Here is a 14,926-nt window from a genome sequence, read left to right as displayed (position 1 = left end):
AAGGATAAGGCGCCAGGGGTCATTCCCGAAGACTATCACGTAAAGCGTGTTCTCCCTAAAATGAGAGCACGGGTTGCGGTGGGGGCCGCCAGGCCAGCCCTCTGTTGCCAGGCAGGTTAATGGTTAGCGCCTGGCACAATGACTGGCTGACCGGGTTGCTGGGGCAAATTGCATGTAGCAAATTGTGTGGGTGGGACCATAGGCTTTAAATACTGGGGCTCGCTGCTTCTGCTTTCTCTTTCGCAGTGAGCATCGGATCACCCGTCCTCCCGCCCTGTGTTCTGGTTGACCTTGCTTTGCCTGTCATGGGGTTGTCTGCCTTGGGGCAGGGGCCTAGTAGGAATTTTGCCATTTGGCTGATGCCATCTGGTTTTTGCCTACTACTTAGCAATTCGTCACAACTTGTAAGGTTGCGGTTAGGCATTGGTTATAAAAATTGGTGGTGGAGGGGTCAGGATAGGCTGTGCCTGCCCCTCCAATGGTGCTGGAAGGGAATTCCGTTAAAGGAATCCTGGGGCTTGCCACGATTTTGTCCAATCCCTCCCTGAAATGGGACCAGGGTGAGGGACTGTCGCTCAGCTCAACTGATCCCCAACATTGTTTTCCCTTCACTGGCGTCCGATGGAGTTTGGATAGTCAGTTCTGTCCCAGGCGGGGGGTCAGATAGTCATAACCAATGCCTAAGCAACCACTCACAGATTTTGTATTTTAATAAAGTTGTGGCCAAAATAGTGCCAAAAACCTTAAACTAAAATTACGTGTGAATTTTGAATTATTTTGAGGGGTGGCTTGGGGACCTCCACACGCAACAAGAAAGAGAGAGACAGAACTTTTTCAAACAAGAGAAGCGCGTGTTATGATGAGATGCTCGTGAGAGCGGTACATGCTTCCTTTTGAACTTTTCCTTTTTGTCCTGAAACCCCTCGTTTCAGCGAGACGATACCCAGTCCATTTTCTGGGGCCAGAACGAACACTACAAACACAACCCTTCTTGCCCCCCCCCCCGAAACACTGCCCCCCCACTGTAAGCAAACAACAGCGCAGTCTGTCCCTGCTGCTTACTCACAGCAGGTGGCACATCCTTCTCATACAATGTCCCCACCATCTGGAATACCCTCAATGCCTCCGAGTCTAATTGACTCATAGCTCTTTTCAAACCTCACATTAAGGCACACTGCTTCCATTTGCCTTGCAAGCACCAACTCTTAATGTTCCAAGGGGGAAGGGGGGGGAGAAGGAAAATCAGCCACCGCCACTCATTTTCCCTTTCATCCTATCCCACTAATAAGTCTCACAAACGGCTGTGCATATTTTCCTCATTTGCGCATACGCAGTTTTAAGTACGCCGCTTTTACGTTTTTGAGCCACATGCTCAATTGCCTGAAACGTTCCTTTTACCATTTTATCTTTTTTTTTTTAATTTGAAAAAATGTGATAGAGTAGATTTCATGGTGTGTGGTTTTTATAAAGGTGGCGGGGAGTGGGGGAGAGTAATTGTACAAGGGGAGGGAAAGGGCATGGTACACGATACTGAGAATAAGACTTCACACACTTACACAAACGTTTAAAGTTGAAGTCACACTTTTAGTACATTAAGGAAAACTTACTAACTTGATCTATATACAGTGGTACCTCAGGTTACATATGCTTGAGGTTGCATATGCTTCAAGTTACGGACTCCGCTAACCTAGAATTAGTGCTTCAGGTTAAGAACTTTGCTTCAGGGTGAGAACAGAAATCGTGCTCTGGTGGCATGGTGGCAGCAGGAGGCCCCATTAGCTAAAGTGGTGCTTCAGGTTAAGAACAGTTTCAGGTTAAGAATGGACCTCCGGAATGAATTACCGTATTTTTCGCTCTATTGGACGCACCGGACCACAGGACGCACCTAGTTTTTAGAGGGGGAAATCAAGGAAAAAAATATTATCCCCCCCCAGCCCCAAAGAGCAACGGACAGGCTGCATGCAGCCTGTCCACTTCTCCCAGAGCTTCTCGGGGCTGCGGGGGAAGCCCGGGTTCCCCCCCCCAGCCCCAAAGAGCAAAGAAGCCAAGACAGTGCGCGGGATCCATAGCCGCGCAACCTCTCCAGCCAGGAGCTAAACCTCTCCAGTGCAGCTAAAGAAGACAAGGCAGCAAGCGCGATCCATCCCGCTCACTGCCTTGGCTTCTTCTTTAGCCTTGCACAGCATCTTTAGTCTTGCGCAACGGGATGGATTGCGCCCGCTGTCCACCGGGGCTGGACTAGATGACTCCTGGGGTTCCCTTCCAACCCTGCAATTCTATGACCTCGGAAGGTGTTTGGGGTCTCCACCACTGGAGGCTTTTAAGCAGCGGTTGGGGGACCATCTGCCTGGCGTTCTTTAGCTGTGATTCCTACATTGTGAGGGGGCTGGGCTAGATGACCCTTGGGTGGCCCTCCCAACTCTATACAGTCCTACAGTTCTGTGGCAGGAGAGCCACAGCCACTTCAGACAATGCCCACTCCCAATTTTCATCTGAGAGACATGTGTCTCTCAGTACCCCCCTACCTGCCACACTTCCCCCACCCCACTTAAGCTGAGGGAATTCCTGCCCAGAGAAACTCCCAGCAATCAAGGAGGAGGAATCCGCTGCAGCCTTGAGCAGCGGAGGATCCATGGTCCCCTTCCTTCTCTCCTCCGTAGTTGCTTTGAAGCAGGAAAGTGGGAGAGGAGCTGCTTACACGAGTGTAAGCTGCTCCCCTCCCACATTGCCGCTTCAAAGCAATCACGGAGGAGGGAATCCGCTGAAGCCTCCAGCAGCGAAGGATCCATGGTCCCCTTCCTTCCCTCCTCCGTGGTTGCTTTGAAGGAGGAAAGTGGGAGAGGAGCTGCTTACACGAGTGTAAGCTACTCCCCTCCCACTTTGCTGCTTCAAAGGGAGCCCGGGAGGAGGGAATCTCTGCAGCCTCGAGCAGCGAAGAGGATCCATGGGTCCCCTCTTTCCCTCCTCCGTGGTTGCTTTGAAGCAGGAAAGTGGGAGAGGAGCTGCTTACACGAGTGTAAACGGCCCCCCTCCCACTTTCCTGCTCCAAAGCAATTACGGAGGAGGAATCTGCTGCAGCCTCAAGCAGCGAAGAGGATCCAAGGGTCCCCTCTTTCCCTCCTCCGTGGTTGCTTTGAAGGAGGAAAGTGGGAGAGGAGCTGCTTACACGAGTGTAAGCTGCTCCCCTCCCACATTGCCGCTTCAAAGGGAGCCCGGGAGGAGGGAATCTGCTGCAGCCTCGAGCAGCGAAGAGGATCCATGGGTCCCCTCTTTCCCTCCTCCGTGGTTGCTTTGAAGCAGGAAAGTGGGAGAGGAGCTGCTTACACGAGTGTAAACGGCCCCCCTCCCACTTTCCTGCTCCAAAGCAATTACGGAGGAGGAATCTGCTGCAGCCTCGAGCAGCGAAGAGGATCCATGGGTCCCCTCTTTCCCTCCTCCGTGGTTGCTTTGAAGGAGGAAAGTGGGAGAGGAGCTGCTTACACGAGTGTAAGCTGCTCCCCTCCCACATTGCCGCTTCAAAGGGAGCCCGGGAGGAGGGAATCTGCTGCAGCTTCCCCCAACTCCCGCAGAAGCCGTGCACTCTTTAAAGGGGCTGCGCGCTTCTCCTAGCTTTTCTGGGAGGTGGGGGGATTCCCCCACCTCGTAGAAAAGCCCGCAGGAGCCGCGCAGCCTTTAAAGAGGGTGCCGCTCTTGGGGGCTTTTCCCCCAGGAGGGAGAAGGGACTGCTGCAGCCAGTCAGTCCCTTCTCCCTCCTAGAGAAAAGCCCGCAAGAGCGCACGGAGCTTGTGTGCGGCTCTTGAGGGCTTTTCCCGCCTGCCTCCCCCCTGCATTCGCTCCATAGGACGCACACACATTTTCCCTTGCTTTTTAGGAGGGAAAAAGTGCGTCCTATGGTGCGAAAAATACGGTAAGTACTTAACCCGAGGTACCACTGTATTTTTAAAGCAGAAAAGGGACAATAAATTTGTTCTCTCTCTCTCTTTTTAGTTAATATTGAGGACTGTCATTTATTATAACTACTTTCAATGTAATATTTCACTTCCTTTGGGGAAATAATTCAATTTTGCGATTCTGTTTACACCTACAATCGGCGGAGGGGGGCAGCGGGGAGAGATATAAGGGGAATGGAACCTCTTTACCATTTCTCTGACTTGCATGCTTCTTTCTCTGAATAATCAATGGTTAGGGACATGGGTGGCACTGTGGGTTAAACCACAGAGCCTAGGGCTTGCCGATCAAAAGGTTGGCGGTTCGAATCCCCACGATGGGGTGAGCTCCGCAACCCCAGAGTCATCCGTGGATGGACCTAATGGTCAGGGGTCCCTTTACCTTTACCTTTACCTTATGTTGGGATTGCTATGTTAGTATACAGATAATAAAGTCCTCAACCTGCATGGACAAATGAATGGTACATACCCATCAACTGTCTGGGACATCTGTTGAGGGTGGGGCTGTGCTCTCGTGTGGGTCATGTGACTCATGTTAGGACTTGTCCCGGAAGACATGCATCCCCAATTTGAGCTGGGACATGTTGGAGCTATGGTGGTACTAGTCACATAAGAAAAACTACCGCAGAGATTTCAACATTTTCAAAAGCAAGGGGTCCATGGTTTGGCTTTTGGAAAATCAGGGGGTCTGCAGTACTTGGCTAATGAGGAGCCATTGCTCTAAGCCAAAGCCACCATTCAATTCAGTCTTTAACATTTAAGTTATCAAAAACTGTTGGTTCCATCTTGTACGCGTTTAATAATATTATGTGTATCTTAATAGCTAGAAACTTTTGTTCCCTTTTATAAATCCAAAGCTTCCCAGACCAAAGACAGTTAAAACAAAAATCCAAAATACAAGCAAAATAGGCTAGCCTATTTATTAAGGATTTGCTTAGGGGGTGAGGTTCAAGCTATCAGCTTTTCAGCAAAATAGCTGTTTCTAAGGACTTATTGCTGCCACCCTTATTGTTACTTTGAATAATGGCCAAAGGCACTTAAGGGCAGCAGATGGATGCCATTTGTATGCTGTAAATTGAAGCAGGGAGGGGGAAAATAAAGCCTTAAACATAAATGACACATTTTCAATGAAAGGGACAGGCAGCTGCTGTTAATTGCAACTGGGGGCCTCTACAACTAATGGTCATATTTACTAGGAACAAAGGGAATATAAGAGAGAGCCATCAGCACTCATGCCAAATACTTTAGTTTACATCTCTTTCATTTACACAGGGCACATCTTCACACTTCTTATTTAGAATAACAACTTAAACTAAGCCATGTTGACTTCTGACTCCCTTACCCCTTTTGGATTTGGGTGATGGGTTTGACGCTTTACAGTTTTCTGAAATCCATCCATAAACTGTCCTGTCAGAAACTGCTAGGTCCAGGTTTACTTGGGGGGGGTGAAATTATGCCCCCCCCCATCACCACCGCACCTGGTCAGAATGTCACTCCTATCTCAGAACTTAATCTGATTGCCACAAGTTCACTAAAGGCTTCCCTCCTTTGCCAAGTTGAGGATCAGCTCACATTTCACTTTTTAAGACAATGGGAACATTTCCTTGTCTAAAATTAAGACCAAACTTAGGGTTTACTGTCCAGACATTTGCCTGAATGTTTGAAGAGTGGAGACTGGGAAACACTGCTCCCTGCACACATTTGGTGCAGAATCATAGAATTGGAAGGGACTCCAAGGGTCATCTAGTCCAACTCCCTGAAATGCAGGAATCTCAGCCAAAGCAGAGTGTAAATGTCTAAATGAACCTATGCACATAAAATTTGTGTGTAGGCTCTGCCCTTGTGGCTGGGGACCCTAAAGAATGGAGGCAGAGTGTGTGGTCATGCTCTCCCCGCTCATTTGGGCAAACATCTGAAGACTGCTAAAGCATCTGTCTCTCCAAGACCAGCTATCTTCAAGACCAAAGCTCCTAAAATTTCAATGGGGTAGTTTTTTATTACAATTATTATTAATAATAAATGCAATAATAATAATAATAATAATAATAATAATAATAATAATAATAATAATAATATAGTGGTACTTTTGTTTTGAGTGTTACGCTGATGATTTGAGTGCCACACTTCCGTTTTGAGTGTTACACTGAGGTCTGTCTGTTTTTGCTTATTTATTTTGCGTTTTTGTTTTTGCCGCTTTTTTGTTTTGTTTTTGTGACTGTGTGGAACCCAGTTCAGCTACTGATTGATTGATTGTGTGACTGCAGTACAGTGGTACCTCAGGTTAAGTACTTAATTCGTTCCGGAGGTCCATTCTTAACCTGAAACTGTTCTTAACCTGAAGCACCACTTTAGCTAATGGGGCCTCCCACTGCTGCTGCGCAGCCACCATGCGATTTCTGTTCTCATCCTGAAGCAAAGTTCTTAACCTGAAGCACTATTTCTGGGTTAGCAAAGTCTGTAACCTGAAGCGTATGTAACCCGAGCATTGTTTATTGCTTTCCTTTTATGGTCTTGTTAGATCATAAAATTCATGTTAAATTGCTGCTTTAGGGGTTGTTTTTAAAAGTCTGGAACGGATTAATCCGTTTTACATTACTTTCTATGGGAAAGCGCGCCTTGGTTTTGAAACGCTTTGGTTTCGGAGCGGACTTCAGGAACAGATTAAGTTTGAGAACCAAGGTACCACTGTAATAAAATTGCACATCCGCTTCAATGTTTAACCACCCTAGTTACATGTGGAAAGCTAGGATCTCATCTAAGCAGCTAAGTGGGGAAGTCTTGGTTTTCAGGGCATTGGTCATATAGGAGACAAGGGCTGCCAACCAACCAGAAATAGAAGTGACCTGGTTGTGGTTTAGATTTGCTTCTAAGCCAGTAGCCAGAAATCAAGGAGTGAGATGGGAGAGGCCTCCCCATCAGCTTTTAAATTGTGAACAGACTCCCTCTGCATTAAATACTACTAACTTCATCCATTTTTCCAGAGGGCTCCAAGCACTGGGCACAATTAAAAAAAAAAAAAAAGCTGGCAATCGTAGCATGAGCAACCTAGTATCTTTTAATGACTGTGTTTCTTTTCTCTTTTTAAATGTACTAGCGAGGCCGCACAGTAGTCTACAATGGAAGTGTCCATGTGTCAGTGCTCAAAGAGTGCAGATGTGTTTACGTTTACAAGTGCATTGTTTTCTCAGCTTTACTTTTCCTCACTGAGAAAAGGCCCCAACAACATTAAGCTACAGTCGGAATCTGGTAAAACCAATTTGCAAAACCACTTCCCATTACATAAACAACATGTAGCTCTCAATGCAATTCTAATCCTACAGAACCAATTAATTAAAAATATACCTATGCGTGGAATCGAGGGCAGAAGCACATACCATCTCCTAAAAAAAATTACAGGCCATTAAATACTCCAGACACAAAGAAGTTTCATTAAGAAAATACACATATACAATTCAGAAATACTGAAGTTAGCAGTTCTCTCGCCAGATGCTCACTTTATGAACATTACTTTATAAACTTGTTCACCAAAGCAAGACTGACAGTAGTTCACTATGAACATTTAGTAATAAGAGATCTTGCCAGTAACAGGAAATCTAAACAGTGTTCTAGTGAAAGTATTTTAACTATTTCTGATTCATAATCCTGACATACAAGAACAAGAACATTAGGAATTTCACAAAGAAGTGAGCACTGCAAAGTATTTTAGAGGAGGTCTTAGGATAGGAGTGCCAACTGAAATTTAATTTAGGTATCCACTAGGGTTGCCATATTGCCTGATTCACCAGGTTTTACCTTGATTCTGGGACACGGGTGGCGCTGTGGTCTAAACCACAGAGCCTAGGGCTTGCCGATCAGAAAGTTGGTGATTCGAATCCCCTGACGGGGTGAGCTCCCGTTGTTCGGTCCCAGCTCCTGCCCACCTAGCAGTTCAAAAGCACGTCAAAGTGCAAGTAGATAAATAGGTACCACTCCGGCGGGAAGGTAAAGGGCATTTCTGTGCGCTGCTCTGGTTCGCCAGAAGCGGCTTTGTCATGCTGGCCACATGACCCGGAAGCTGTCTGCAGACAAACGCTGGCTCCCTCGGCCTATAGAGCGAGATGAGTGCTGCAACCCCAGAGTCGTCCGTAACTGGACCTAACGGTCAGGGGTACCTTTACCTTGATTCTAGCCATGCTACTAGGTGTACCCAATTCCCAATTTTCATTAAAAAGAGAAAAGAAGTGCATGTCCTTCAAGAACTCAAGAGGCAAACTGTGCAAGCATCACTATGTCCCATTCTTTCATGAGAAATGTGCCTACTAACATATTTCAGTTTTCAATGAGTGAAGTCACAACTACAACTGACATTTGGGGGAGATGTGTTAAGCCATGGTATAAACTATAGCAGCCATGGGGAACCTCTGGCCTGTTCCTCACCTACCCCACATCTGATGCCATAAGGGCTTACCCAAACAGAATATTTTTGTCTGCCTTCCAAAAGATAGAAGTGACTTGTACGTAAGATGTTTCTCAAAGAGTGCCATACAGATCACTGGGATGCCCCTAAATTCCATTCAGGTGGTCTACAAAAAGGTCAAAGAACACTCAGGAATACGTGTCATTGGCTCTATACTCAATTTATTTATTTTATTTGCTAATACTGGAGACAGAGAGGCTGCTTTGACCCGAGCCAAATTACCAGAAGCCCTGGAGCTCATGATTTTCATTACACTACAGGGATGGAGACGTCTTAATTTTCCCCAAAAATGTGCTAGTTTGGTGTGCCTCTTCTCAACAGCCTGGGCTTCAAGACCAAATATTTTATTTTTACTAATGTGTTTGTTTTTTTAATTAGCATCACTCTGCTGCACGGTGCTATGTGTGCTTGTTAAGAGTTCCATACAGATTAAGTATGTGCTTTGATTATGGAGGACAAAAATGTTTAAGGCGTATGCTGAAAACCTGCAACCATTTTCATGGGGTCCGGGAGTTAAGGGTGAAGTTTGCTGCAGGGCATGTCTGGCAAATTCCACGCAGACAGGGAGAATGCAAAAGTATCTGCATCATCGCACTGTTAACATCCACATTGATCTGAGTGGCCTGAGGGAAGGCATAGCTGCACAGTGAATTCCACAACCCCCTACACACTAATCTGCAAATAAATAAATAAATAAATAAATGCAACTTCCTTTTAGAAAAAGTTAGCAGAATTCTCCATGCCTTCTGGACGCTTTCAAACCACCACCCAGTTCCACAGGGATTGATGTGAACACACACCACACAGAGAGAATTATGTATTCAAAATAGGTGGGAGTTCTATAAAAAGATAGTTATGCACACATTTTTAAACCATTCATCCAAGCTTTCTTCCCCATCTTTTAATACAGTGGTACCTCAGGTTACATACGCTTCAGGTTACAGACTCTGCTAACCCAGAAATAGTGCTTCAGGTTAAGAACTTTGCTTCAGGATGAGAACCGAAATTGTGCTCTGGTGGCGCGGCAGCAGCGGGAGGCCCCATTAGCTAAAGTGGTGCTTCAGGTTAAGAACAGTTTCAGGTTAAGTACGGACCTCTGGAACGAATTAAGTACTTAACCCGAGGTACCACTCCCCTGCAAGGCTCCAGCTAAGATGCATGAATTATATCTGCCACAAAAAGGCCTAACATCTTAGTGTACATAATACTGTTCAATAACAGTTCAATACTGAAACCAGGAAAGCTAAGCAGCACATAATTATCAGGTTAAAGGACAGTCAGTGGCCTTTTGAGACCACCCTACCTTGCCCGAGTCTACTTTTCACTTTTGTTTTACTGGAACCCTGATTGCTTTAAAAAGTATCAATTCTTGGTAAGACTTAAAATTAGGCTGCAACTGTAATTAACAAGTTTCCAAGCACAACACTGCAAGAGAAGCCATATATAACCTCATGGCCGGCTATACTGCAACAGGAAACTTAGGAGGTTTCTCTCTTCTCCCCCCAAAACTGCCACCCTGAGGGGAGGGGGCACAATAAACAACTATTATTTTGCTTATATACACACACATTTAAATATTGCCTCTAATATCTACCATTAACGTAGAACAGAGAAGCCAAGAACAGGATGGGGGCATCCATCATTTGGACCCAGAAATGTGGTTAATTTAGTAGATAATGGTGTTTTTAAAATGTCAACAAAAAGAGACAGTGCCTTGCCTGTCCTCATAAGACACATTTTCCCTACCTTGCCACATTTGAATGCAACTCAAGCCATATGCAGACCCTCCAAGGGTCCCTATTTTCCAGGGACAGTCCCAGATTTGCAGAAGCTGTCCCAGTTTCAGATTTGATCCCAGAATGTCCTAATCATAGAACTGTAGAGTTGGAAGGGATCATGAGGGTCATCTAGTCCAACCCCCTGCAATGCAGGAATCTTTTGCCCAATGTGGGTTTTGAACCCACGACCCTGAGATGAAGAGTCTCATGCTCTACTAGCTGAGCTATCCTTAAAAATGTAAAGGTAAAGGGACCCCTGACCATTAGGTCCAGTTGTGACCGACTCTGGGGTTGCGGCGCTCATCTCGCTTTACTGGCCGAGGGAGCCAGCGTACAGCTTCCGGGTCATGTGGCCAGCATGACTAAGCCACTTCTGGCGAACCAGAGCAGCGCACAGAAATGCTGTTTACCTTCCCGCCGGAATGGTACCTATTTATCTACTTGCACTTTTTGGGGTGCTTTCGAACTGCTAGGTTGGCAGGAGCAGGGACCGAGGAACGGGAGCTGGGATTCGAACTACCAACCTTCTGATCGGCAAGTCCTAGGCTCTGTGGTTTAACCCACAGTGCCACCCACGCCCCTTTGAGCTATCCTTAGGACGTTCCTATTTTTCGTCAAAGAAATGTTGTTGGGTATGGAGTTATGTGACCCCTGAGGCAAGGAGATAAGTATCTATAGAACCTGAAGGCAGCCCTGCATAGGGAACACCCTTGCAACAGATGCCAAGGAGATAAGTAACTCCACAATCTTTAGAAGACACCTGAAGGAAGCCTTGTAAGGGGAAGCTTTTAAATGTTTAATAATGTTCTTACTATGTTGGAAGACACAGAGTGGCTGGGGCAACCCAATCAGATGGGCAGGGTATTTATTATTATTATTATTAATGAATAGGATGTCCCTATTTTCATCAGAGAAATGTTGGAGGGTATGCATATGTACTAATAAGCAGCACATGAATACCAGATAAGAGGGAATCAACTTAAGTTGGAAGGAACTGTTATTTAAGATTTTGTTTTCCTGATGCCTGTCTTTAATTTGTTCTCCAGTGATACAGAACTGCACATCCCATGACCTCTTAGCCTGACATTTGCCTTCCTGCTTCCTCAGCACATTCTTCCCTCGCTGCTCAAACTGAGATCGGGCAGAAGTGGGCCAGAACCACACAAAGCACATCAGCAAAAGTTTTTTTCTTTGCCCTCCAGCAAAATCGCAGCGGTAGTTAAGGTGGTCTCAGAGGCGGTGCTTGAGACTTCCAATTCATTGACATTGAATGCCAATACTTATTCGCTTGGTAGACATCAGGATTTCATGGCCTCCTTGGCAAACACAGATTCCTGTTATCTCTTGGGGATTTTCCTAGTGATCCTTCTACAGATGCTATTGATACACTGGGGAGTGCCTAGAATGCAGAGATGGCTCAGGCTATTGCCATGATTATTCCTATACCAGGCATCCTCTCCTGTCGCACAGAACTAAACAATTTCAATAGTTTTCTGAGAAGGCAAAAGCAACAAAAGGAGTGGGGTGATGGATAAAGAACAAATCCCCCATCCCTTCCAAAAAGGACCAGACTGAGAATCTGAGTACAAGTAAATCTTAGAACAGAGTTGTTCCTCAACTGCAACTCCCACCAACTCCCAGCTGAAGGAACTGGCAGCAGTTAGAAACTCAGAGGCATAAGCGAATTGCCAAATGGCACCTTAAGCCTAGGTTACAGTAGCGACAATGGAAGGTCTAGACACCTTTTTTTGCCATGGAATTTATCATCATCGTCGTCATCATCATTTCTGTACAGCTTCATTTGTAAAGAAAAAACCCTCAACACATCAAAACATCAAACAATTAATTTATATAGCTGCCCCCATAGCAGAAGTACTCTAGGAAGTAGGTGTGGTGTAGTGGTTGAGTGTCGGACTAGGACCTGGGAGATCAGGATTCAAACCCCACGCAGTCATGAAGCTCAACTGATCTCAGGTCAGTCACAGCCTCTTAGCCTTCCTTATAGGGTCATTGTACAGATTAACTGAGGAGGAGGGTGAACCATGTGTCCCTTGGTGAAAAAGCAGGGATATATATGCAAAGCCCTATTCTCAATTTGGAATTACATATACCCAATCTCAACTCACAAGGTTTCGGTTTGCAGAGATATCAGAACATTTAATCACCGAACCTTCTTGATACAGAGCAAGGGCGAAAGCGAGGTGACAGGGAAGTTTTTTATAAATAGAAAGCGCAACTAAAATTGCGTGGCGAGTTCCCGCCCCCCACCAGGATAAATAAAGACACGAGACACCATGGTTTAAGGTTAAATGGGCGAATCAGGCCACAACTTTATTGAATTCAGGAATGAGAGGCATTGGCTTAGGCATTGGTCCTAACGACTATCCGGCTCCAGCCCATTTGCTGGAGACACGGGGAAGGGTTAACACTATATTGGGGGAGTCTTCCGCCGAGGCACGTCGACTAGGAGCTCCCCCGGGTCACCGCTCGGGGGCGTGCCTTTGGCCCACACCTCCATAGGCTTCAGACAGGGCCACGCCCCCCGGAGTCCTTTAACGGACCACCCTTCGCTCACTGGGGGTGAGCCCCCTCTGCGCCGGCCCTAAATAGGGCAGACACGGCCGAGATTCCCCTGCTCTCGCGGGGGCTGAAAGCAGCCCCCGCTCACGTGGGGGGTGGGTGTGAAGCCCGCAACCCCACCTCCTGGGCAGGCCAGAAGTGGCTTTGTGACAGGAAGAAGGAAAAGAGGGGAGTGATGAAGGACAGAGGGCCCACATCCCTGCTTAAAGGAAGAAAGGCACTTTGACCCAGTTAACATTACAAAACAAACTGAGTTGGGAATCTCCATTTGTAAACCGCGGCTTAGCACAAATAATAAAACTGAAGATTGTGGTTGCAGCCCTCCTTCCCCAATCCTGCTGATGACATGCCTCCCAGGGCTAAGTCACGGTCTGGCTTTGCATTTGACCTCCAAAGTTGGGCTCATAGTTTGTCTCATTCCTGATACGCCACGAGTTTCAACCAAGATTTGTTCTTGGCTCCCAGCACATGATTCGTGGAGATTCAGAGGTAATGCTAAGCCAGACCACAGCTTAGCCAGAAGTAGCATGGCAACAGCAGGAGGACCAGGGGAGGAACGTGGAGGCTTGACTTAACATTACATGCGACATGTCTACCATTTCAGCAAGCAGGTATTCCTAACCCAGCTTGCCTTGTAAGCTTAACCTTTCAACTTTTCCAGGTCCATCCATTCATGTGCAAATACTCCTCCAGCCACTTCCTCTCCCTCCCTGCCTCCCAGTCAGGTCTAGTTACTGAAGGCAGGAAGAGTAGGAGAGAGCGCAAAACACAGGGCTCCTATTTTCAGTGGCCACCAAGCATCTGCTGTGTCATCTAATTCTGGCCTAAGATATAACTAGAAAGCAATGTCATCTGTAAGACCAACTTCTATCACAATCAGTGAACAAAATATCCAGATTTCTTCCATTGGAACAAAAAATTATGCGAATAAACTTAGAGCTAATCAAAGGCACGATGGATCAAACACATTCTGTGACTTGCAGGAAACAGCTGTTCCCGTCTATAAACTGCATTTCTTGAAGAAGAAGAAGAAGAAGAAGAACCTGAAACTTTTTACATACTTACATGTGAGGTCTGAGTTCATAGAAGTTTCTGTTTCTGTATTCTTCCACTTTTTCCGGGGAATAAATAGGGAGCAATCTGTATGGATTTATCGATATCACCACACTACCGATGTAAGTCTGCCGAAAAGAAAGAATGCACAGTGGAGTTTTAACAGCTGATGTGACAATTTAACTTACAAAACACGTTAAGGAATGCTTACCTCTCTCTACCATACCATTTGCATTGGAACAATTATCACCTGAACTCCCCAAATACGAAGGAAATTTCAAAACTGGCCAAATTAAAAAACAACCACCCAGCTTTAATTCTAAAAAGAAAAGTGAAATACAGGATTAACTTGATGAATTCATCATGAAATATTATTTTGCCTTTAAGAACACAAAACCAGCAAGTCAGTAGAGGATAACACTCTTAATATCAGGGTCGTGGGTTGGAGTCATACACTGGGTGAAATAATCATGGATTGCAGTGGGTTGGACTAGATGACCCCTATGGTACCTTCCAACTCCATGAATCTGTGATTCTGTGAAGAATGTTTTTGGATTTGTTTAGGCCTGTGCATGCTTTACAAAGTGAGAAGCATTATGCTATAACCTACCCTAAAGGCTCTGCTGCTCCATTTAAAAGGTTGTAAATCCCAAAGTGGGGTGGGGAGCCCTTCATATTTAGTAATATTGAAGAGCGTTTTGGCAAAACGTCACGTTCGTATTTTACAAATGCTCAAAAAGCAGGATGACTTCATCTCTCATTACTGAATGGCAAGAGGAAAATACAGATGGAAGTGAAGACAGATGAACTGTGATTTGATACCATATAATCAGCAAAGGTCTCAAGAAACTAGGGGGGGGGGAATTCTCAAACAACTACCGCACAAAGGCATTGCATATTTGAACTCAAATTCTTAGGGGGGGGTTGGAATCTTCTTCGGACAACGTAAGGGGAAATTAAGCAAGATACAAAAGGTTGTCGTCTGAGGAGAACTGGGGGTGCTATTTTTCTTTTTCGTAAGCTGTTCTGATATTCTGAGAGTGAGGAACCAGCTGTTCACCAGTGTGCTCCAAATCCAGTATACCACATCCTAAAATATCCCATTTTTTTCA

At 45.8% G+C, this 14,926-nt stretch overlaps 1 protein-coding gene across 10 annotated transcripts in view; it reads right to left on the bottom strand.

Annotated features, from left to right (window-relative positions):
• Positions 1–14,926, bottom strand: part of MYO1B (myosin IB) — a 142,050-nt gene that overhangs the window by 74,491 nt on the left and 52,633 nt on the right. For all 10 annotated transcript variants that reach the window (XR_014517631.1, XR_014517632.1, XM_083467662.1 and 7 more), the window contains one exon: positions 13,827–13,942. Coding sequence is in view for 8 of the 10 variants with exons in the window: in XM_083467662.1 (XP_083323788.1) it covers positions 13,827–13,942 (116 nt within the window). In the remaining 2 variants the exon portion in view is untranslated. The remainder of the gene's footprint in view (positions 1–13,826; positions 13,943–14,926) is intronic.

The sequence above is a fragment of the Podarcis liolepis genome (assembly GCF_965112155.1).
Source record: "Podarcis liolepis genome assembly, chromosome: 1".
In the NCBI taxonomy this organism is placed as follows: domain Eukaryota; kingdom Metazoa; phylum Chordata; class Lepidosauria; order Squamata; family Lacertidae; genus Podarcis; species Podarcis liolepis.
Note: the sequence above shows the minus strand (reverse complement) of the source record. Positions and strands in the feature narration are given on the sequence as shown.